Here is a 24,152-nt window from a genome sequence, read left to right as displayed (position 1 = left end):
AATATTATTAGTATATTAATACGGTAGAATACCGTACTGCATCGGCTAATCGCAATCAATTTAGCCTGAACAATAAACACAAAACAATTTACACGGTGCTTTCACTTAAAGAAGCCTTTACAGCTTTATCTTCTAGCCAAAATGTCTTCATAACTCCTATTCCCTAAAAAATTGACGATGGCATAGTTATATAATAGCATAAAGGTTCTCAGCTGATGATATTTAATATTTTAAATTTTAAACGTTTTCATAATTCCATAGTACCTTGACTGTCACATGACCTCTGCTATTCAGAATATATCCACCAATATGATCTAATGCTGTCTTACAATTTTTACTAACGTGAATCTTCGCAGCTAGATAAATCAATACAATTTGATTAAATTAACTATTGAACTTATTATCGATAAACTATTACAAAATTTCATGATCTAATTGTGGAAGAATTACAGCAATTGAGCACTTATACGTAACTCTTGTATAAATGTACTGTACATTGCACAAGCGTTATTACGAAATATCGGAAATCCAGCATGATAATTGGCCTCAGCTACCTTGTCCGTGAGATTCCATTCTTGAGGCAATGTTAACAGTGTCTCCAAAAAGGCAATATCGAGGCGTTTTATTACCGACTACGCCAGCTGCACAAGGACCTAGTTAAAAAATTAACGAGATAAGTTAGAACATTTGGATTACTATTGAAATATCTCTTGATTCTGGTTAAATTATTGTATGGCTGTACTGATAATAGCAACGTGAATAAAACAAAATCCGTGTTAATACATAGCATTGTTGTGATATATTAAACTATTACTATCTAATGAAACTATTCGTTAGTTTTGATAATCACAATATGTTGTCGGGCATATTGCGTAATATTCATATATAGTACTTAATTCCAACCCGTATGAATTCCGGCTCTCAATCTTATTAATTGATCTGGCATAGTCGATATTTTAATCCCTTGGATTTCACTTTGTAAATCAAGAGCTAAGTCGGCAATTTCTCTAGCATGACGACGATTTGGTATTCGCCTTGGCAGACCAGAAGCAACCATGTACGCATCGCCGACAGTTTCGATTTTATATGCATCATACTTGTCTACTTTACTATCAAATATTTCGTATAATATATTTAGCATTTGAACAACTTGTAAAGCTGTTATACGATGACAGATAACAGTGAATCCAACAATATCACTGAAATAAATAGTAACATCTTCAAATGTTTCAGCTGATACATTATAGCCTTGTTTTAGCTGATTGGCGACAAATTTCGGTAGCATTTGGTAAAGTAATTGATTTGCTCTCGCGCGTTCATCTTGCAATTGTTGGGTCTGCTTGGATAAATGAATAGCTAATAGTTGGATATTACGTAATAATTTGTACATAATGCCAATTAAAATTGGACAAGCAATGAAGACAACTACTAATAATGTTGATGACAAGATAATATCAACATGAGAATCGCGATCTAAGCGTATAGCAATAGAATTAATTTGATCAACAACCAGGCTGTTCATAGTTTCGAGTAACTGTAGATAAGTATTTGTAATTGATAACCAAGTATAGCCACCTTGTATAGACAAAATACGAAGTTGATTTTTATAAATAACGGTCAAGTTATAGTCCATGTAACTTTGCTGATACGACGTAGATATATTTTGTGAAAAAAATTTTGATGCTTTCGATGAATAATAGAACGCATTTCGAAAATGTGCTTCAGCACTGCTACGTAGTTGAATCAATTGATCACGCCCTCGTGTATTAAATGAGAATTGGACGTAATACAGGCTGGCAAAGGAAGTAAAATAAGCAACTTGTTCTTTGCCTAAAAGCAACGAATGATAAGCAACTGAATGTTGCCAAATGTTGAAGTGAGATGACTTTTTGAAATTATAATTAACCCAAGTTAGTAAAGTATTAATAATGTTACTATAAAAGAGCAATTCTTGATTCGGATCAGAATTTTTTAACCGGATTACGGTGTCGCGATGTTTTTGCAAATGCTGAAGTAATCTAACTTGATTACCAAATGTTAAATTAATAGTTTGTGGATATTCGCTTAATTTAAGTCTTAAAGTTTTGTTCGTTGTGCGTTGACTAGCGATTAGTGAACGCAAATTAATGTAACTATAATTGCTTGCGACATAATAGACGCTTTGGCTACGCTCTAATTGTAATTGATGAACTAGTGTTGTATAAGCTGAAGATAGACTGATAACTTCTTGTATTTCTTCGTACGCTTGGCTATTTTGAATAGCATTGACAAAGGTAATACAACTTTCCACAAACAATCCAATACAAGGCAGCAATATCAAAATCATAATTTTCATCAACTGATAATGCCGTCCTCGCGTCGTCGTTGTATCATCACGAAAGAAAGAAATCGATTTTGTGGTATACTTGAAAGGAATTTCATCTAGTGTTGTTGTACTCATTGTCGCTAAGCTGTTAGTCCCCTCAAATTTAAGATCTTTAGAGGTTAAGTGATTCGTCATTCTTCAGGTAAACGTGATCGAAAGGCCAGATAAAGATTTAAAAATTCAATAACATAGATTATATAATGTGAAAACGATAACATTAACTTAAACAGTGTTATAAGGAATCATTTAATTGTTATGTAGTGATATTCAAAGTATTTGTAGACTAATAAAGACCTAAAAATGACGCAGGAATAATAGCATACTTGTCATTCTAATAAATTAGCGTGTATTTATTCATGTGGCAATGGAAGGATACCGCAGTAGATACTTTAAAAATCTAACCAACTAATCATTGTATAGTTTGCAATTTAATTTAGAAAGACATTCTCAATATAAATCCATTATAGTCTACAGTTCCCTTGAGACAGTTATGCTTTAAATATTACGTAACTATAAATAGTTTTTATATTGGTTTAAACAAAGAAATAATCCAAGCAAGACAGGCCTGTATCTTAAAAGCTATAATACCAAAGTTTTCCTGATCAATCTATAGTATATGCGAGCAAAAGATTTGTATGATTTTAGTAGCATGGCAAGCCACTCTTATTTCATACGCCAGTAAGTCGTTTAAATATGAAGAGGAAGATATCCGATTGGCTTTGAAGCTAATAATGAAATAAAGGCTAACTTATTGCGTGGAACTTTTTTATCTTAGACCCAAACGAATAGAACTGAAATTATTAGCGGCTAAATTTTTTTTAACTCGTATGTATAAGTATTCTCTATATTTCTTAAATGAATTTCACACGTTGGTATAAAAATTGGGTTTTATGAATCTCAACCCAACTATTACCGCATTTTTGACCATATTACTATTAGAACTGTCTACACATAAGCTACAAATTTGGTATAGATTTGAATTTACCTCGTATCTATAACTTCTAAGACGAAAGTTGTTCTAATAACGTTGTAAATGTAGTTAGTTCAAGTATTGAATGGATATTGTTGTAGATTTTTGCTTTTCATAGATAAATGTAAAGGTAACAATACCTCTTTTCTATTCTTTACATATCGCTTTTTGAAATTTCATCTTTTATATCAGTAGATTAATATCTGGAATTATATATACATATAATGTTTACAGAGAACCACAGTAGTTAATAGCAGCTATTGCGTGTTAAAAATTCGCTGATGCGCTATTCTATCATCGCCATTTCCTAAATAAGCATGCGGTAAGAAATGCAAATCCTGATTATACTGCTATTTCAATATATCTAATGAAAAAAGAATGATATCAATAAGGCTTCACATGTAGGAACACAATTACACCTTACCTGGCTATGCTTAAAATATGAAATCTCTGCAACGTTGTTGTCGGGTGAAATTTGAAATTTAAGACTAAATTAATCTATGATTGTTTCCATGACAGCCAAGACAATGAAGCCCAAGAGTGTATTGCTTACACAATGCTATAAACAGCTTGCATTGTAAATATTAAATTAAACCCGAAAGAATTTCAAATCAAGAAGAATTTAATAGAACTTCTTATATTCTTTTGCTTCCCTCTCATTTAGATCGCTTATTTTATATATTATGAAACACACTATTATTCAACTAGATATTATCTTTACTTATAAGTATAGCTCATTATTATTCTAGTTAGCATACTAGAGGGTTGTCATCGTATTTAGATTTTATATTTCAGATAATGAGTGATGCTTAGATGTTAAAGTTTTTCTGTAATTCTATTTTCGTAAAAAAATTTATCCATGGAGAAGCCTGTTACCTGTAAAACAAGTTAATAAACCACGAAAATAATCAAAATTTCTTCTGCTGTGTGTGGCTACGCTTAATCAAATATGTTAATGTCATAATTATCATTGCAATGAAGAAAACGCATGCAATTGTGTATGAGATTATATTAGATAAGAAAAATACTGCTTTAGTTACCAATTTACTACTTTAACCATCCTGTTGTGGTTTCCTTCAGTGTTGAATTAACTTGATGTTGTCTATGATTCTTAACTTTATATTTAAAGAAAGACATAACAATACAATACTTATCCACATTTTATGTAGGATCTGGGCTACTTTATATTTTAAAAACGGCCGATAGAACTATATTTTAGAACCCGTTATATGGACATATATCCTGTTTTAGTATATAATATATATAAAATTATGTAATTGAAGCTAAGATAATCATTTGATTATTCGCTCTAAACATTTAAACTGAAAGTTAAAATTTTTGAAGGGATGTTAAAGCTATACACTTACGAACTATGATTAATATTTTTTAAACTAAAATTTATTATTGAAGTCATTGATACAGCTAACCCTGAAATACCTGCGTTTTATTCTGAGCATGATACCCTATGTGTTAAGTAGCTACCCTACGTGTATATTGATACAAAGCATATGGAACAGCCAGCTGACTACATTTCCGACATTGGCCGTTACACACGTACGAAATTCCGTTATGAGTATGTTATTAAGGAATAAACTTGATATGGTACTACGTTTGCCAGTTTATGTATCTTACAATAGCATTAATTTACAGTAATATATTAGGGCCCGTTTTACTGTGTTTGGAATATCGAACAAGAAATGTTAATTTGCAGCGTAATTCTGTACGCTTAGAGCATAAGTTAGCCGTGATGATTTGATTATTTAATTATTAGAAATGGCAAATGTGTGGATGTATATAGTAACATAAGAAATGCGGCCATTTAGAAGTTACTGGCCCGATGTCTAGTAAAATAGAGATTTCTGTAGTATTACAGTACATATAGTTCCTTCGAGACGTCAAGTTCTTATTTCTATGTTAAGTTTACGTTATAAAGTTACTGCTAAGGTAGTTGCATGTAATTTAAAGAACTCAAGTACAATCATGAGATACAAAAGGGGTGCACCACTTGATCTAAAAGACTGTATCGCCGTAAACTACTTTCCCTATTGTACATTAATATGTCTCGGTACTACAGCTTAGGATACTTGCAGTGTAATAGCGTTACCTTTTTCGACAGTAATCTTTCCTACGTTTAGTAAATGTATGTTGTGTACTGGATAGTTTCCAGTTCACAGGATCGTGGAATACTAATAGTCCATGAGTATGCCTACAGATGTTGTGCATGGAATAGAATGTAGAACAGAATGAATGAAGGTACAAATATGTTAGATCAAGAAGTACTTATAACAGGTTAATTGTTACACCAATCTTACTTAATGCATTTAGTCAAAATGATCTAATATATCTGACATTATATTTGGAGAAGGCTATAATCTTTTCTTTTCGCGTAGATACATCATTGTAAGTAGGAATCGCAAATATCCAAGGAATGTAGTTTGTTGTGTTTTAGCTAAAGTGTTAAAATCGATAATTGTTTGAGCCCCAAAACAAGCATATTCGTATTTTCTTTTCCATTATTAAGTTTCGCTATTCTTGCGAGTAAGTTACAGCGAATTCAATATCGAATTATTTCTAGTTTACAACTATTCACTATTGTTAACAGTCGTGTTTGCTGTTATTACAATTATCCTTAACTTAAATAAAACAGATTAAAACAAGTTGACTTCAAAGCATGATGAAGAAGTGATGACTGTTATGAAATTTCAGAGATAAGAATATATATCTTCTAAGGCTTTGAAGTCATCAACGTTCACATGTACTCGTATGTACTATACCATGGACTACTTCTACTTCTAGTAGTCCATGATTGTATGTACAGAAATTAGACACAACGTATGCTAAATTTCAAATAATGGCATGATCTTTTAATACTGAATTTTCAATAGAAGTTGAAACCAACAGAATTTTAGAACATATGAGCAATTTTTAATAAAACTATTTAACATCGATAATAAAATAGTATTGACAGCACAATGTACTGCATCCCTTTACCTGTATATAATAAACATTAAGGTGAGTGTAAGCCAGTAGAAATTTTAAATTGTGCAAGACAATACTTGTAGATCATATTACAAGTGAGCTGTCTAATTTTTGGTGTCTTAATAAATGTGTTTTCGTTTAATAACGATGTAGTAAGATCGTTACATATATTCACGGAGTAAATGTACTCCTAAAAATCAATATAGTAATTCCTGAATCATTTTATACCAAGCTATTAAGTAATGTCATTCCTGGTTAAACATCAGAATAGCTGAAACTGGTACAGTAATGAGATTGTCGCTCAAGCACAGTGCAACTATAAAACAGTAAATAAACACAGCAAAGAAATGTTTCTTCTAATTGTAAATTTAACATCGTAATTTCCAATTTCACAAATACGGTTAGTAGTCCTTCTTTTTATGAGCAGCTATAGCAGGGGAGCGGTTCACTAATGTGCCCCCTGGTGAAGTTTCTGAAATCTCTAGATAAAAGCATAGATTGCTGACATTATTTAAAAAATTTGCATAAGACAGAGTAAAACTAGATTACATCTTACGGAAGTGATAAACATACGTACGTTCTTTACTCTGATTTTCGTCTGCACATGCCACCTCCATAGACTGGAGATCATTAGAGTCTTCTTTGTCTGAACTATGATTATGTAAACTAATATGTCAGTATAGACATTGCGAATGCAATATGATTACTAAGCGTACCTCGATATTTTGGAGCTCTTCCGCCTTGACCTGAATCCCGATTGCTGTGCACTGTATTTTATTGCAAATTCAAATATTAATATTACTTTAATTTTACGATAGCTTAACTAAATCATGCCGGAGACCAAGTATTTATCGTGAGTACCTTTCCTTCTCCCAATTCTCCAATAATGAAGGAGCGACGTATGTAAATCCCTAGATGTTATCATAACATTGTATTGCATGTCGTTACAAAATTCTAGGCGCTTTCAGAATTTACATATGAAAAGAGTGGAAACTTTGAATCTTTAATTGGTGCACTAATACTTAGGTAGGTGCTATCAATAGGCCTAATAAACTGATTGAATGTGATTTAGACAGTAAATAGATGATTATTTTGATGTAGGATAGAATACCGATGTTCTAGCTCACTCTCTTAATTGTACAGCAGGAAGTAAAAATCTATAGACCTTATAAAAGAGTTAATACTAAAGTTCTATGTAATATTTCTTGATTGGTACGAAAAATTTTAATTTTTATAGTTATGAAACCTAAATGGTATTACTAAAATAGTAAAGTAACTTCGTGTCTTTAAGGTTTACATAAATATCATTTAATCGCAGAGTATATGTCCACCTGGAAAAGATTGTCGCTATTTTCGCTAAAGAAATGATCTTCTGGAGTGTCTACCGGTTTTTCACGCGTAAACTTCGAATCAAAATTGCCAACGTCGTCATCACTAAACTGTACGGTGAATGAAATGAACACAAGTACAATAATGATATCATTACAAAAAAATGAATTAAGAATAGTTTCTATTATGAAAGATAGCATTTATATTTCCAACGAAATGTTCACAAATGTAAATCATCGTGTCATATTCCTAAGAGATGATGTTTATTTCAGTTGGTAATTTACCACAGCTGGTTTTAAAGGAGGGTCAATGTCGAGATTTAACATTCGTTCCCAATTTACAGTTCGAAAAAATGGATGTGCCTTACAGATTATATAGATGTACTTAAAAAAGGAAGTAAAAAATTGCATTCCCGAGCGTAAGTGGTAATATTACCTTGATCGCTTCACTATCTGCTACTGTGCTACCTAAACGTGATGCTACATGTCTTCGTAGCAACTGAAATTTAGCAATTTTGTGAAAAATGTAAAGGATGTTGTAGTCAAGTTAGCTTGTATGTAGCAAAAATACTTGAGTTTATTAGAATGAAGTGATTGAAGAATTATTTACCTTACTAAGTAAATCTTTAGCTTCGTTAGTTAGATATGGAGGTACAACAAGTTTTGCACGAAGAATCTAAAAGAGTTAAATTAAATCAGCTACAGTAAAAACATTTGGAGCCTAACAGGATGATCATATTACTTTGTCGATTGTGCGTTTGCGATTTTCACCGGAAAATGGTGGCTATATTGTATAATACAATAAGACATGACGTAATAATTAGTATTCAAAATGTTGATTTATTATATTTTCTGACCAGGATTTGTATCTATACCGAGTTAATCTGTCAGGGTCTACTGATATAGCAGCCGATAATACTGTATAATATGAAAACATAGCTTGGCGTTGACTTTCATTTCTTTACATTATACTTAGGTTATAAAGTGCGTAAGATGTTATAAAATTTGGGTCCAAAAAAATCACATACCCCGCCAGTAAGCATGTCATACATCAAGGCTCCCAAACTCCACCAGTCCACAGCACGGCCATGCCCCCGTCTAGTAAGAATTTCTGGAGCCCTACGAGTTGTACTAATGCGTTAGTTTTAAAATCTACACGTAGGTAACTGTCAATATATGATGCCATATACAACTAGCATTGTACTTCTATCACCATCAATCAACGATACTAACATATATTCAATTGTGCCACAGAATGTGTGTGTTACTGTATTATCTTCAACTGATTCCTTACACAATCCAAAGTCTGTTAATACTACGTGGCCTATAACATAATGAAGACACGTTTAGGCTTTTGTTTGAGTAGTGCTATCACGCACCAATATCTACTACATCGTTAAATGCGCTGTAGTATTCTCGGAAAAAGAATATAATCGTAACTATTAATAAAAAGGATGTTTAGCACCAGCCATATAATCGATTGTTTCCTTGTATAAAGTTGATAAGTTTACCTTCTCGGTTAAGCATTACATTCTCTGGTTTTAGATCCCTAATGAAAGGCTTAAGATTAATATGTTATTCTTATTTATTTGCTTACTTAGCAAAGATTTTCATAACTATCTTAACCTATAGATAATTCCAAGTTCGTGCAAATGTCCCAAGGCTAGTAAGATTTCAGCTAAGTAATAACTAAGAGAGTAAAAGACAATTATTTTCAATTATTTCTTAATTTTTTTAGGCAAAGAAAATTTCACCATGCAGTATCTTCCATGAAAATTCCTTCCCTTTCCATATGGGTGAATAGTTCGCCGCCTGAATGTACAAATGTCATTTACTGAGGGCTTAAATAGAATGAGCAATTATATTAATCACTATATTAGTTGTCAAAGACTATAAAACCTTCAGTACTATAACTGGTTTTATGCATAAAATCCTAACATTAAATAACAACTCACCACTTAGATACTCAAGGATAAGATATAACTTTCCTCCCGTTTGAAATGCGTATAGAAGGTCAACGATAAAGGGATGCTTAGAGTAAAAATTTGATAGAAATTTAACAGCCAGGTAAGTAGGGCGTTCTTTGGCTATGTCATAACTGTGGTTGTAATTAAAGTGCGTGTACAAAGGAAAATATATTTAAGCTCTAACCTTCACCGCCTCTAATACATTTCTTTCTGCCTTCGTATGAATAGTATCTTTATGATTTCTTATAATTGATGCCTAAAAATTAGATTGACACATAACAGATTTTATCCCCCCAAAATTGTCATAACTTACTATAATAACATAGCAAAGCTGCAGTTGGTTTCATGAGAGTATTTTAACAATAAATTAATTAGTACGGTACTCTTACATGAATAGTATGTTGCATTATACCTAATTACACGTCACAGTAGCATAGCGACAAAGCTCTCTTTTACGCAGCATGCATCAAAGTCAAAAATGTAATTTGTAACGTATCATATCGATCTTCACACTCATTTGCAGTTGAATTACTACAAAAAAATACCCAGTAACTCATTGTGTACCCAATGGGACTAACTAGTGTACGATAATTGATTTTACCTTTCTTAAAACCTTCATAGCGTAAACTTTCATTTTATGACTCCCTGATACTTTTCTAACCAGAAAGACCTTAATTTTATCATAACAAGCAGACAATTAGCAACAATAGCAACTAGGGGTATAGGACATAAAATGATGGATTCATCAAAAATTGTTATTATGGATAATAATAATGATAGTACAGAAGTTACTCAACAATTTATATTTCATTCTGACCTTCCCATATCCTCCTTTTCCGAGTACTTTTAACAACTCGAAATCTTCTGGGCCTACTTTCTCTGCTGATTGGAGGGCACCTTCATTTATGGGGACAGTTTCTACATCTTCACTATCAGAGCTGTAAATTGAAACGTAATGAATGACAATAGGATATCATCTACCTTTTACTTATGAATAATAATTAATATACGGTTATACAACAATGACTGAAATAAATCTGTTCATTAAGATAACAGTAGGATAATCATAGTAATAATTGAACATTAAATATTGAAGTAAGGAGTCTTCTGTAACAAATAATTAAAGATAATTCAGTGAACTAAGAAGCAATATACAGTGCACATTCTGATAACTCAATTTCTTCTTAGATCGTTTTCTAACTTTCTTTGGTCGGCATAAGATATTTATCGTAATTTATTGTCTACTGTATCTATCTTATATATATAGATTTACATGCCATCGCTTTGAGCTTCTTCGAATAGATCCTATGAGAAAGAAATAAGCGTTAGTGAATTATTCTGGCAGGACTACGGCGTAATTAATTTGCACACTTCATAAAAAAGATGTTGCAAATACTGAGATAATTAATGCAATTAATCAATGTCCACGACAGTGTTGCAAGATAGCGGTAGACACATATTTATGGGGTCACTGCTTTGGACATAAGCAGTATTCGCAAATTGTACCGTTATAAACTCTTCAATCTCAAGCGTACCGGGTAAACGTAAACAATAAAAACTTATATAAGCCATACAAACTCAAGTTGATGAATGATTCGCCATCAACTGTACAGTACAGGTAATTGTATTATTTTTTTATTTAGTATGCTATAATTATTACTATGCATTAAATAAAAATGAACGAAATTGTCACATGCTCTCACCAGCATTTTACTATTTATCGTAAAATCAACGTATCAATAGTTTGACGACTCTAATGATAGGCATTTGGCAAATAACCTAAATCAAATTTTTCTTTCTTTTAGAAGTTCCTGACTGAACATTGCGTAGTGTAGTAACATGCGCTAGAACCGCTTCAAAATCGATTTCTTTTTCTCGTAGTAACCGTACTGTGCTGCTATTCGTACGGTACAGTACTACTGCACAATCCACTGAATAGTAATTAGTTAATTAATTAATAAATCAAATTGACGATTGATTGATAAAAACTGTAACCTAGGTCAAGTATAATTTTAATTATTATTATTTAAGACGCAGAAATAGAAGTTTCGAAGCTTTATCATTTGATATATAGTAAATAAATACAAGACGTACTATAGATCTAATCATTCTCGGATATGCTTTAGGGAAAAGACTGGATCTAATGCAGAACTACAGTAGAAGGGACATGATGCTTCTTTAACTGGGCTTATCCGTGCAATGACAGTAACACATACAAATCCTCGCACAACGAATTTTGTATAAGGCACTGACTTTCATTTCAATACTTGCTAAAAATATACATATTAATATACTGCTTCGGTTTGCTAGACTCTTACGTTGGTAGAAGTTTGTTATGTACTGCACATACTGTGATTATAGATACGTGTTGATTAATAAATATCGAGTGCATTCCCTAGTCATCTATAACCACAGAATAATCGATAAAAATTGTTAACTTTATGATCGCAACTAATCACAAGGCGCGCATTATGATATCATTTTAGGTACTGTATCACAATCATGGCCATAACCACAAACATAGATCAATAAATTAAATTAATACTTTTATAAATGATAGCAATGGTCTCTTGAAAACATTGCATGGTGCAGATTAGTGCTAACGGTAAAGGTTTTAAGAGCTGTACTAACGAAGGGCCAAGATCATTTAATTTTAATTACATGTCGCATCTTTTCCTATCAGTTTTCGTGACTAACCATTTATAAAACTACTACTGCATTCAATCGATAGCAATAGAATGAACTAAGTATAAGTCTCTCCAACATGGGTGATAATCGTACATTATTATACGCGTATAATTACCTCGCTTTCATTACTGCTGACTTCATCATCAACATCTTCTAAAGCAAAAACTTCACTCATAGCTTCGAATATTGATAAACCTACGCCTAGGATATAATCTAAAATTGATAAAGACTATGAATAACGAGTGATTTACGAGTAAAACGAGTAAGATGCAGATGGTTAAGAACCACCAGAAAGGATTTGAGTTCGATTAAAATTCCTAATGTTAGATTACTTACAGTACGTACAGTACAGCACAGTACGTACAGTATAGTACTGTAGTGTTTTACCATAATGGTTTCAAGTGAGTCAAAGTACTGTACTGTACAGTACTGTACATTACTGTACGAACTGTACAGTATACAGTACTATACTGTACTGTACAGTAGTCTGAAGTGCATCATGGAGTACCGTACTGTACTGTAGTACACCGTACATTGTACTGTGCGGTATGAGTGCAATACTGTACTGTAGCTTTCCTTCTTCATACGGTACTGTACAGTACAATGTACAGTAGGCTTTGTACAGTACAGTACAGTACTGTACTTCATATCATGCACAGTATACTGTACAGTACTATACTATACTGTATACTGTACTGTATGTCACACATTGTGGTTCTTGATCGTCGACGATATTATGCTAGTAGAGATAGTTTAAAATAATTTTTTATATCTCTACTAGATCCATCCGCACTTTGTGCGGTAGTTATCCATATCATCATTCATCATTGAATAACTAAATTACGATTAGACCAATAGATATGGTTATAATTATACGAGTATAATACGCATAAATCGAAGACCGAATTCCAATAATCATGAGTGACAAAGGATATCATAAGTTTGTGTTAAATCCGAAGAATGATGGTCAATGTTTGAATAAAAACAAAAGAAAGCATTCATCGGAAGATAGCCACGAAAAAAAGAAACATTCAAAGAAAAAATCGAAAAAAAACAAGAAGGATAAAAAGTCTGCTAAGAAAGAAAAAAGAAAGGATAAAAAATACAAAAATTCACAGGACGCCGACGACGCAGCAGCGAAGACTTCCCAGAAGGATGCTTCGACGGGTTTGCATAGCACAGTTATGATTTTATTATCTTATGAGTACAGTATGATGTATTAGCTGCAAAGTAATAATAATCATTATAAAATAAAAAAATTATAATACAGTACAGTAATTCACCTCGATTTACTAAAGAAACAGTTCTAGATTAGACGTTTTATTGGATCTGAGTGCATGATGTGGTATCATTTTTAATCGTGTACTGATTATCTTAGGACCTGTTGAACAACAGAAAAATTTTGCACCTATGACGAAAGAAGAATGGGACAAGCAACAAAGCGTCATAAGAAGAGTTTATGATCCAGAAACCGGCAGAAATAGGTAAATTACACATTATTAACAGTAAACAACATTTTTCGAAAATACATTCCGATCTTCACCATATCTAGTTTATGTGGTTATATTCTAGTTATACATATCAATATGATTACTAGCACAGTTTAGCTACAGTACCGGAGTACGGTGAAATACTGGAAATGTCAGTTAGTAATTCGAAAGTCGAACTACAAGACAAGCTTGTTAACTACGCTTAAATTTTACGCGAATTACTGTAAATATGTACAGTATCTAGATACTGCTGTGTGTATGACGTATGCATTTAGCACCCTTCTCCGTCTAGTGATCATTTGTCAGTACATTTTCGCCAATTTCTTGAAATGACATTCATCATTTTATATCATCCGTACTTCAAGCTGTGTCAGTATACTAAATTTTATATCAAACTCAACTTATTCAGGCTAGTTTGTATTCGTTTATTTTTGATACGCATTCACTGTAGTAGCACCGATATGATTTCATAAATAAATTTATTTAATCAGTTAATCTTTCAGGTTAATCAAAGGCAGTGGTGAGATCCTTGAAGAAATCGTTTCTAAAGAACAACATCAAAGAATTAATAAAGTTTGTCTGGCTAATTAGCGATTGATTTTGCGATATTAAATATCTATGATCAAATATCTAAGTCTTGTACCCTTTTAAATTATAATTATTTACGTAAATGGAATTGATATGGGACTTACCATGTATTTTACATTGCTACTAACGACGACAGCAAGCGACTCTTGGCGATGGCTTTTACTATCAGGCTACTCTTATAAATAAACTCCGAAAGAATTAGCCGTTTCTTTTTATTAATACCAATGATTAAATATATCTCCTTTATAAGATAAGGTACTGTTACAGAATAGAAGGTAGTTTATGATAAAATAAAATAATTGCCAGCAATTGAAAATGGATCCGCTATTTTTAATGCGGTTTTCGCTTCATTTAAAATTTTGAAGAAATCAAGGTCAAAATTCTGGCACTCCTCGTTGAAAGATTTAGTGTGTCGTTATCGAGTATCACATACACGTACACGTATACAATATACAGTATCTTTTATGTAAGCTACATACGTCAAATAGCAACATTATTACATATCATTTAATATGTATGACATGACAGAAGATCTAAAATACATGCCATCATATTTGTCGCTTTATTATTCAACATAGTAGTTTAGTAACTTCCTTCTTGATTATGGTCCTGTCTCTAAAAATTTCGAGAAAGATGTACTTGTAGTAGTTATGGAATTATCTTCGTTACGCAACATGTGTTGCTAAATGATACTACTTGCCAATTTCTTTTCCATTATTTCATTAAGGTGTACTTCGAAACTACGAAATGCATCTGCTAGTAATTCTTCTGACGGCTTTTTATCTTTTTCTGGTAGAGATTCAATAAAGAATTCCATCAATGTTCCACACTCAAAAGTATCACTCAAAATCGTGCTCTGGAGTCGATCTGCATCACCCAACTGGAAGAAGTCGTTGTTTACCTACAATTTACATATTAAGAATCATATTCCACTATTAATTAATAGTTGGTTTATATATCGACTGCGAGAAATAATAAATATGTCCTTAGGATATCTTGGTGTCTGTGTAAAGCTTATGTAAATAGATACCCTCAACGGATAGCATTCATCCTGGGAAAAGTGACCATCCCAAAGACTAATTTCGAGACTTGCAGTCGGCTAAATAGATGATAGTAAAACACGTGTTTGATTTTAGTGCTTAAAGAGTGGTAACTGCTACCCTAAAACGTTACAAAAACCTTTGCAATCTTACTAGAACAGAAATTTTTTGCTGCTTGATAGCTGTTTGCAAAAGACTTGATATTGTCTTTGTCGGAGATATTGACAAAGCCGCCTTTAAAATTGTTAATTAACCAGAAAAAAGTATGAATTTTGAAGATACAATTACCAAAAGCTAGTTTAATTATAAATTAATACCTGTGGGTAGTTGTCATATAATGGCAATAAATATTTGGAACAGGCAACGCAGTTACTATTCGTAAGATGATTTAATGTTTAAATATCTTACAATTATAAAGACGCCATATTTGTTATGACTTAATTAAGTATCAAATGCGTTAGTCTGAATATGGAAATTGTATTGAATGTAGGACCTGCTGAACAGTGGTAATATGCTCCAGCCGATATATTTCGGGTCTAAGTCTGGATCATTTTGTGCAATGGTAGTTCCACTTTGCGTGTTCGTAGTAGGAATGTAATTAAATCTCTCCACACCGTAAACCATAAGGACTAAAGCAACAGCATGACCATATGGAGGCTGAAATTTCTATGTTAGAAAGTAAAAACATAATTATTAGATAACGCCAGTTTTAGTTTTTGCTTTGCAAAAATCAGCGCTAACATGCTGGGAATCGATGAATAAAGGTGATGCGGTTTTATGCCAGCAGTCTCGTTTGTGAGAAAGTAAAAGACAGTTTCCTTCATCATTAGAACGCTTATTCATCCATGTGTAACAGAAGACATTTAAGTAGCCCTTCGATTGCATTCCATAAAGTCTATCGAGTTTTACTGTTAAACCAACTGACTCTTCGTATAGCACAGAGCGAGATAAATCAAGATAAGATAATTGATCTTTTGTACGAAAACGAGACTTTATGTACATATTTATCTCCTGCTTAGCTTCTGTACTAATATGTTGCTTTGGCAATAAATTCTCAGTCGATATGCTATTGGCATCGTTGATTGTACTTGCATTACTTACTGCATCATCATATATTCCTTTAGAAACAACAGCAGCAGAGCGCGCTAAAGAGACTTTTTTCCTAAACTGATTAACAGCGTTGCCGACAGCTTGAGCTGATAAGGTTGATCTGTCATGATTTGCACGCATTAAGTGATGAGCTGCTTGACGAACTACTGGCTTATCCTTCAGAATCAATGATTTGGTAATATCTGCTACAGTAGAAGAATAGGTTGTGGTAGTTAAGTAATGATTTATCACGTCTATTTCAGACTTCGTAGGATAACAAGCTTCTGTTTTGTAATATCCACTTGTATACTCTGGTTGTGAAACATAGTCCTGCAACAAGATATCCAATATTAAGTATGTATCTAAATTAAAATTAGCGTATACTAAATAATGAATAGCACGTAATTATTGTGCTATTTACAGTTTAAAAATATTAAATTAAGCCAAAGAATTCCTCTATGGCTGAATACAAACTGATACATGTACCATCATAAACAATATCTTACTTTGGTATGGGGAGTCAACCTTACTACAATAGATGCTGCAGGTACTTTTACACAAAAGCGTGCGATATTTTCCATGGTTAGTGACTGATTTCGTTCTGGTAAATTTTGATAAATTACCAACTGGTGTCCACCAAAATTGAGGGTTGTCTTCATAGTATAAAAAGTAATATAATTTAAATTCAGCAACTGTTAAGTTCAAGAATAGTTTTAGGAATAAAGCGATACCTTATCATCTATCCTAGTAAAAATCGGTAAATATCCATTTCCGAGTACAGCGACATTACCGAAGTGAAGATCAACAGTCAAAATGCGAATTAACAATATTGCGTTGCGCTCCCAACACAAAATATCTTTGTCACTATTATCAGAAACAAAGGAGTATCGATATGTGAATTTCGGGCATTTTGCAGATGAAGTTAGAATTGGGTAAGAAGTCGACTGATCGGCAGGTACGAAATTAATTTTTTCCCAAGAGGAGGTAAAAAGTGAATAAGCTACCTAAAGAGAGAATAAGACATTAAAAATTTAAAATACTTCTGTAATTATTAAGTATGGATTTTACGCGATAAATATCAGTCGATTTAATCGAGATTTGTACATTGCAATCTAAAGTGAAAGTTTATTCAATTACTTGAAGTAAATGATCGCTCATTTACACATTGCCGCTCGCGTTTAGTCTTATTACCTTAATAATAGTTGCATTATCTGGCAGGTAACGGATTGAGTCGATATAAAAGTCGAGATCACTTGTTAATTCAGTAATATGGACAGTTTCAGTTGACTGAAGTTGAGGCGTCCAGATGTTGGGATCAATCATTTGTAGAGATAGATGTTCCGAAAGATTTTCACTTACTACAGAAGCAATTATGCATGACTTTATAGACTTTGATAACTTATCAGAAGCTAGCGAGTGGCTGGACTGCCAGTTAGAATTATGATGATTATCAAGGGAAATCAAGTCACTTTTCAATGTGAGTGACTCCAAAGACCAACGAATAAGATTTGGGTTATCATTTTGTAATTTTTTCATAGAGATTATAGCATATCCTAGCAATTTATCGTCACCATCTAAATCTGTTTGATACTTTAATTCAATATACATTCTTGCATGAGCTTCACGAGAACCAGATTGGGATTGAATATCATGAAAAGAAATAATTTCAGATATCGGCCATATCAATCTGATTGATTGACTATTTTCCAAATATTTCTCAACGGTCGGTTGTGATTTTGTTCTCTTTGAAAATATAATTTCGTTGTCGAACAGAATACTAAAGATTACGTAGGCACTTGCTCGGAGAGACAGTATAGCATGTGACTGAACTATGTCGTCATAGTTATCTTGCGTAGCATATAAGAGAGAAACATTAATTGATTAAATAAATCAGCACAAGGACTGAGGTGGAAGTAGTTTTGATATGATAGCGTAAAATATTAAGTATTGAGCAAGTAATAGGTTATATTAGTTACTGTGGATGCTGCCTTTACGTATACATGTAATAAAATTCTTGTTACCGGTTTTGGCCATATTAATAGCCGTTGAAATATTGAGGCTTAAGGTAATTCTTCTTAATTGAAACGGCTGGAACGCGTGTAATGAAAGCTCCGTAGATTTTTCAGAATAAGACAGCCATGCACTACAATTACAATATAATAATCAAAGCCTGATATCACAAAAGTATATTTGGAACTTTAGAGAAATTCTTAACGAAAGCTCAGGTTGATATTCAATACTTGAATTATCATACTTTCTATTAAGATGGTTGATAACCGATTGAAACAAAGGCTGACCGCTACGAAGTGCTGCCACAGCGTCTTGTATATCAGTCGTATACAGCTTGCATGGTTTTTGTATCATGGTCTAACCAAAAATGTTATTGAAGTAATTATAAACATGAGACAACGTAATAGATTTTCTTAAAGTAGTTATGATGATTACACCATGAATAATCATGCACTAGTATACAGTATTTACTGTGCCTATTGAATCTTTACAGTATTGTAAAGAATAACTTTACCCTCAGTAACGCAGCATGGCCCTTACACTGCATTAAGTCTTCACGTAAAAGCATAATTAACGATAAACTAACGTCTTCTAATACGACAGCCTTGAATTTATTCATAAGTAACTGATCAAGAACGAACATTACACTGGGTAAGTTAAGAATTCCTGTGAACATTTCTACCATCCATTTGCGAATAAGATACTTAAATAAGGACATCTGGCTTGAAGAATTATGTAAACTATCGGTGCAAATTTCATCGAAGTTAAAGTTAATTTTTAGTTCTCCAGACATTAGCTCTAGTGGAAGATCCTTGCAATCGTAACGTAACGATAAAAATGGAGCAAGATCAGTTTCGTTAAGAATCAATATTATTTCCGTAGGATCGATTGCTTAAATAGACAAATTAGAGTAAAATTTAAATTTTGACTGCTTTCATTCCGTGCTATCTTTTACCTTTATATTTTCCATATTTGCAATATTTGATATATGTGACATTAAAGGCTTATCTTCTGAAAATAATTTAGCCAAAACTCTTTCAGTGGCTTCATGAATTTCAGCTATAATTGGGAAACAATATGGCCAAAGCACAGCGAACACCAGGGCTAAAAACATGGTCAACTCTAAAAAATTTAAAATAAAAAAATTTAATGCTACGGGTATTAACTTAAATGGGCATAAAATTTACGCGGTCCGTGCACGTATCACATAAACTGTGATGGTATGCAATAGCTTCCAGAAATTACCGTCAATCGAAGAATAAGCGTCTTCATATGTTATTATTAATGGATACAAATTGTAAATGTATTGCGGCTCATAAGTTTTATTATGTGCGTAGACGATACTCAGAACTTCAAATAATATCCTTTCTCGCCTTTCGGTGGAATTATCACGTATAGCAGGTGACTGTGCTATAACCTACAATAAAATAAATACGCCATTTTAAAGTTACTACAACAAACTAGTTAATTTGTAATCAGTAGAAGAAATAAGCATCGGTAATTGAGTTCGATTTTCTCAATTCTAATGAATCTTTATATATCACATCACTGAAATATCACTGGATTACCCCGCTTATATTCTGACGTAAAAGTCCGGCAATTGATGATCCAATCAGGGAGCCGTCAAAAAATGTTTTAATTTCACGCTCGATAGATGCCTTAAAAGCAGTTTGGTGCTTTTGCAGCAAGGTCTTAGGGCTCACATCTGAATAAATATACGTGTATAAGTATGTAATTTAAAATCTCAAAAATAATACATAGCTGACGGGAATATATGAAGATTGGCTTCTTCATATTCGACAGTAAATAAGCAAATTGAAAAGCACTTACCATAATTATTTTCGTTTAATAGCGATTCATTGAGTAGTACATTTATTAAGAGCTTCTGTCTTAAACTTTTCGGTAGTAGGTAGCCATTAAGATGATTGCATACTTCCTTGGTAAAATCAAAATCTATTTCTATCATATTGGCCAAAATGCTGCCCATAGTTTCACTTTCTTGACTAAATACACACGTTCTCACTGGAAGTATTATTGGAGGCACGACATCACTTACTCTGACTGTATTGTTAATAAAATAAAAACTCATATAACGAGTATGGTACTGGTCCACCTAATACTCGTATCGGGTGGTAAAATTTTTGATTTTAATCGACTTTAAATGTAAGAAAGTAAATATTAAATTTAACTTACACTTGGTTATATCTCGCTTCATTGGCATGTCCTGATTACTTAATGAACTGATATACTGGTTAATTCTGTTAACACAAGTTCTAATGGTATAATTAAGAAAAGCTTCAGATTCTTGCATTCCATTAATAGGACTAGCAAGGTTTATTCTTCGCTTTTCAAATATTGTTTGTAATTTTTTCTTTAACCAATGTTCAGTTTCAAGTCTATTAGAATTTACATTACAGCTTGCAGTCGAACCCTGTAAGTGCAATAAATGGATTCATTTTTCGCTTATTTACTTTATTTTATTGAATTATTTAGTTGCAATTTTTTACAGTAAAGTAGCACCATACTATTTAATTATTAAATTTCTTCTGCAGACTTGTATTTTCATCCGGCTAATAGTATAAGTTATTTTATAAGCGCTATCAACTTTGATGCTTTCGTGAGATTGTGTACAGTATCATCACGCTACATAGCATTGGTTAATTTAAATGTAAGAGGAATTGAGTATCTTACGCGGTAATTTTGCCACGAGGTTACATGATGAGTAAAATTAAATCCTAATAGATCAGAAGCAGCAAATTGAATAATTTTATGAAATGCTTCTTCAGTCAGTATTTCCCTCAAATCATCACTGGCTGCCCTAAATATCTACGAAAAGAATCGTTCGATTAATAATAATTAAACAGCATTTTATTAGTTATTGATACTGTAGGATCATGTATACGTTTATTAGAGTTACCAGTCTAAAAAAGTACCAACCTCATGCCAGGGTGATGATGATGCGAGTAAGTCATCAGTTATATTGAGCTTTAGCTTTGCATAAGTACTATCGGTGTCCTCAATTACTTGCCTATCCGTATTCATTTTTATGTCTTACTTTCATGCAACCATAAGTTAATAAATCAGAGATCGAGATAATCGGTTTATAATATTGGTATATGATAATAATACTGCATCTACTAATTTTGACATCGTCTTCTTACTTTTGTTCGTGTATGTAAATGAAATTGATATAATCTACTGGTAGTACCACTACTCCAAGTAGATTCTATTTAGATTCATTACGTGGATAACTGAAATCTGACGGTTTTAAAAGTTAACTCTATTTTTTTTAAGAGGTTAATTCTGCTGCTTCCGCTCCGTAACAAAAACGAAATGTAGAATCCCTGTAACTATTTTCGTGATGAACGCTCTATTCGGTAGAAAAAGTAAATTAGGTAAGGGACAGCTACGATATTATAAACAGTATTAGATGAAACCATGTAAATGCAAATTACACGTGAAGATGTTCTACACTGGATTAAACAAAACTCGAAGCGGGTCTTTGCCGAGGTAAGAAGTTGTTGGATTCCGTCAGGTGAATTACGGATTATTTCTTTCAGGTCTAAGGCCTAAAATAGACAGTATTGGTTTAATTTCAATGATACACTCGATACTAAATTATAATCGCGAGCATTCCGATTATGCTATATCATATTATGTCGGTTAGGTACAATGATAATGTTAGATGTTTATATTCGTATATTCGTACAAACGAGATTTAATTACCTAGAATTAAAATAAACAAATGCTTGCCTTTCAAAGTTTAGTAAGCGAGCTATTTTATGCAGGAAAGTATTTCTATCTTTACTTTACAGCTCACAATTCCAACGTCTACAGATTCAGTACAACATTGCGTGCGAACTGCACGATGTATTTAAAGTCACATCTTTACTATACTATCACTCTTATTATATAGTATTATCATTTTTAGGTAAGATTTGCATATAAGCACCGCATAGTATTTTGTTCTTAAAATCGTCATTGCTAAAAAATAATTTATGTAAGAATATACGCCATGTAACATGTACGATATGCTTTGTACGCTCTTACTTCTTTCCGATATTGACAACAGGAAACACAGAATTCGTATTGATCACAGCAACGATTACTGTTGCAGGTGTGGCAAGCGCTTCCGAAATTTCTCTTGAAAGTTATCTTGCCACAACATCCATTATTTAGTAATCGAGAACGATTACAGATTAAACCTAGATGTAAAACAGGTGAACAATATTTACTTTATTAGTTTTAGTTTTAATACTATTAGTAATCATATTTGGCATAATCTAATTTAACTCGTACAACTTTTAAAGAAATGTTTAACTGTAAATAATAAACGTTGAACATTGAATAATTTATAGTAGTATTCCACACCTAAGCAATAAACCGATCAATTATATTTCAATATCCATAAAAATACATAACAACACTTGCCTTGATCGTCAGCAACTAAATCTCTCCCCTGTCTCGTATTTAGACACTTGATTTTACTTGGATAAGGTTTGTGCAAGGATTTACCTCCTTTTAACGAACGTATGTGAGGTTCGTTAGGCAAGAATGTGGATGGCCTCAGAAATCTGTTTGAAGCAGGAACTGTCACAATTGTTGACGGTTTTTGATATTTGTTTAGTTGATTTCTATTGTCCTAAATTGTTAAACGTTGTTCCATAGCAATTCTTAGCACCAATAATTCAGATTAAACAAAATAAGCCCCAAAAATAAGCATAGATCATTTGATATTCATTGCTGTGCATGAAAGTTTGACAGTTTTTAACTTAGAATATTTGTATTAGGACTTTAAGATGATTACAGTACTATATATAGCCAAGTTGCAGCTCATAATTATAATTAGTATATATTTGCAACATGTTAAGTTAATAATATAGCATTATAAAGAAATTAAGGGAAAATGTAGAACTTTTATCTTGAAGCACCTTACCTTTCTTAACGGTAAAAATAGCAATGATAATGCAGTAAACGTTAAAAGAATAAACGAAAATAAAATACGACGACGATAACAACTGCGTGCATAACGCGTTAAGTAAGAATACATTAAAGGAATTAGTTATTCGTGAAGACTAATATCTTCACAAGTTTTGTGTTTATAAACTAGCTCGCCAAGTCTTAAACCGTAAATACTAGATCAAGTATTAATACAACATCGTTCGCCAAACAACTACTGTACTGTACAGTACAGTACATAAAAATATAGCTCCAGTACTGTAGTACTGTACACTGTACAGTACAGTACAGTACAATGCACAGCGGAATAACGGAACTACAGTACTGTACAGTACAGTACTACAGTAGTCCCAGGCACCTTTTATTACAGTGCAGACTACAGAATGTACTGTACAGTATTGTACTGTACTGTACTGTACTGTACTGTACACAGTATGAAAAAGAGAAGAAAATCTTTCAGTCTTAGTACTGTACAGTACAATTTTAACAACAGATTGTCATACAGTACTGTACTGTACTGTACTGTACTGTACAGTACTGTATGTCATACGGTATATAATATACTGTACACTGTACAGTACAGTACGGTATACTGTACTGTACCAGGGACTTCCTGAATTCTCTGGCAGTGCTGTAACGTATAAATGAGCTTTACGACTTCCGAGTGGGTGGATTTATT

The 24,152-nt window shown here is 32.7% G+C and overlaps 4 protein-coding genes across 4 annotated transcripts; 1 reads left to right on the top strand and 3 right to left on the bottom strand.

The window, feature by feature from the left end:
• Positions 1-237: 237 nt before the first annotated feature.
• Positions 238-1,390, bottom strand: TRIADDRAFT_28797 (uncharacterized protein; the record flags this gene model as incomplete). The annotated part of the gene is made up of 3 exons (XM_002114988.1): positions 238-356; positions 555-653; positions 904-1,390. The coding sequence occupies 3 exons, from the start codon at positions 1,388-1,390 to the stop codon at positions 238-240; spliced, it is 705 nt and encodes a 234-aa protein (XP_002115024.1).
• A 5,772-nt stretch (positions 1,391-7,162) lies between these two features.
• TRIADDRAFT_28822 (uncharacterized protein) lies at positions 7,163-10,489 on the bottom strand (the record flags this gene model as incomplete). The annotated part of the gene is made up of 15 exons (XM_002114987.1): positions 7,163-7,225; positions 7,646-7,753; positions 7,928-8,005; positions 8,079-8,141; positions 8,253-8,318; positions 8,385-8,426; positions 8,671-8,761; positions 8,876-8,966; positions 9,154-9,191; positions 9,269-9,331; positions 9,397-9,454; positions 9,598-9,673; positions 9,794-9,865; positions 10,211-10,279; positions 10,427-10,489. Coding segments are annotated over 15 exons (1,041 nt in total), but the record flags the coding sequence as incomplete, so codon positions are not given.
• Positions 10,490-13,214: 2,725 nt separating this feature from the next.
• TRIADDRAFT_59110 (uncharacterized protein) lies at positions 13,215-14,378 on the top strand (the record flags this gene model as incomplete). The annotated part of the gene is made up of 3 exons (XM_002115153.1): positions 13,215-13,464; positions 13,676-13,781; positions 14,291-14,378. 3 exons carry the CDS (start codon positions 13,215-13,217, stop codon positions 14,376-14,378), a joined length of 444 nt encoding a protein of 147 aa, XP_002115189.1.
• Positions 14,379-15,057: 679 nt separating this feature from the next.
• On the bottom strand, positions 15,058-23,564 carry TRIADDRAFT_59109 (uncharacterized protein; the record flags this gene model as incomplete). The annotated part of the gene is made up of 22 exons (XM_002114986.1): positions 15,058-15,276; positions 15,406-15,474; positions 15,569-15,649; positions 15,733-15,787; positions 15,909-16,081; positions 16,157-16,834; positions 17,011-17,157; positions 17,236-17,508; positions 17,696-18,351; positions 18,526-18,647; positions 18,759-18,871; positions 19,029-19,325; positions 19,470-19,636; positions 19,760-19,931; positions 20,083-20,219; positions 20,345-20,575; positions 20,708-20,945; positions 21,206-21,340; positions 21,970-22,083; positions 22,565-22,719; positions 23,030-23,156; positions 23,451-23,564. The coding sequence occupies 22 exons, from the start codon at positions 23,562-23,564 to the stop codon at positions 15,058-15,060; spliced, it is 4,473 nt and encodes a 1,490-aa protein (XP_002115022.1).
• Between the last annotated feature and the right edge of the window lie 588 nt (positions 23,565-24,152).

Source organism: Trichoplax adhaerens, genomic scaffold (genome assembly GCF_000150275.1).
Source record: "Trichoplax adhaerens TRIADscaffold_9 genomic scaffold, whole genome shotgun sequence".
Classification (NCBI taxonomy): Eukaryota; Metazoa; Placozoa; class Uniplacotomia; order Trichoplacea; family Trichoplacidae; genus Trichoplax; species Trichoplax adhaerens.
The sequence above is the reverse complement of the archived record's forward strand: the minus strand, read 5'-3'. Positions and strand labels throughout refer to the sequence as shown.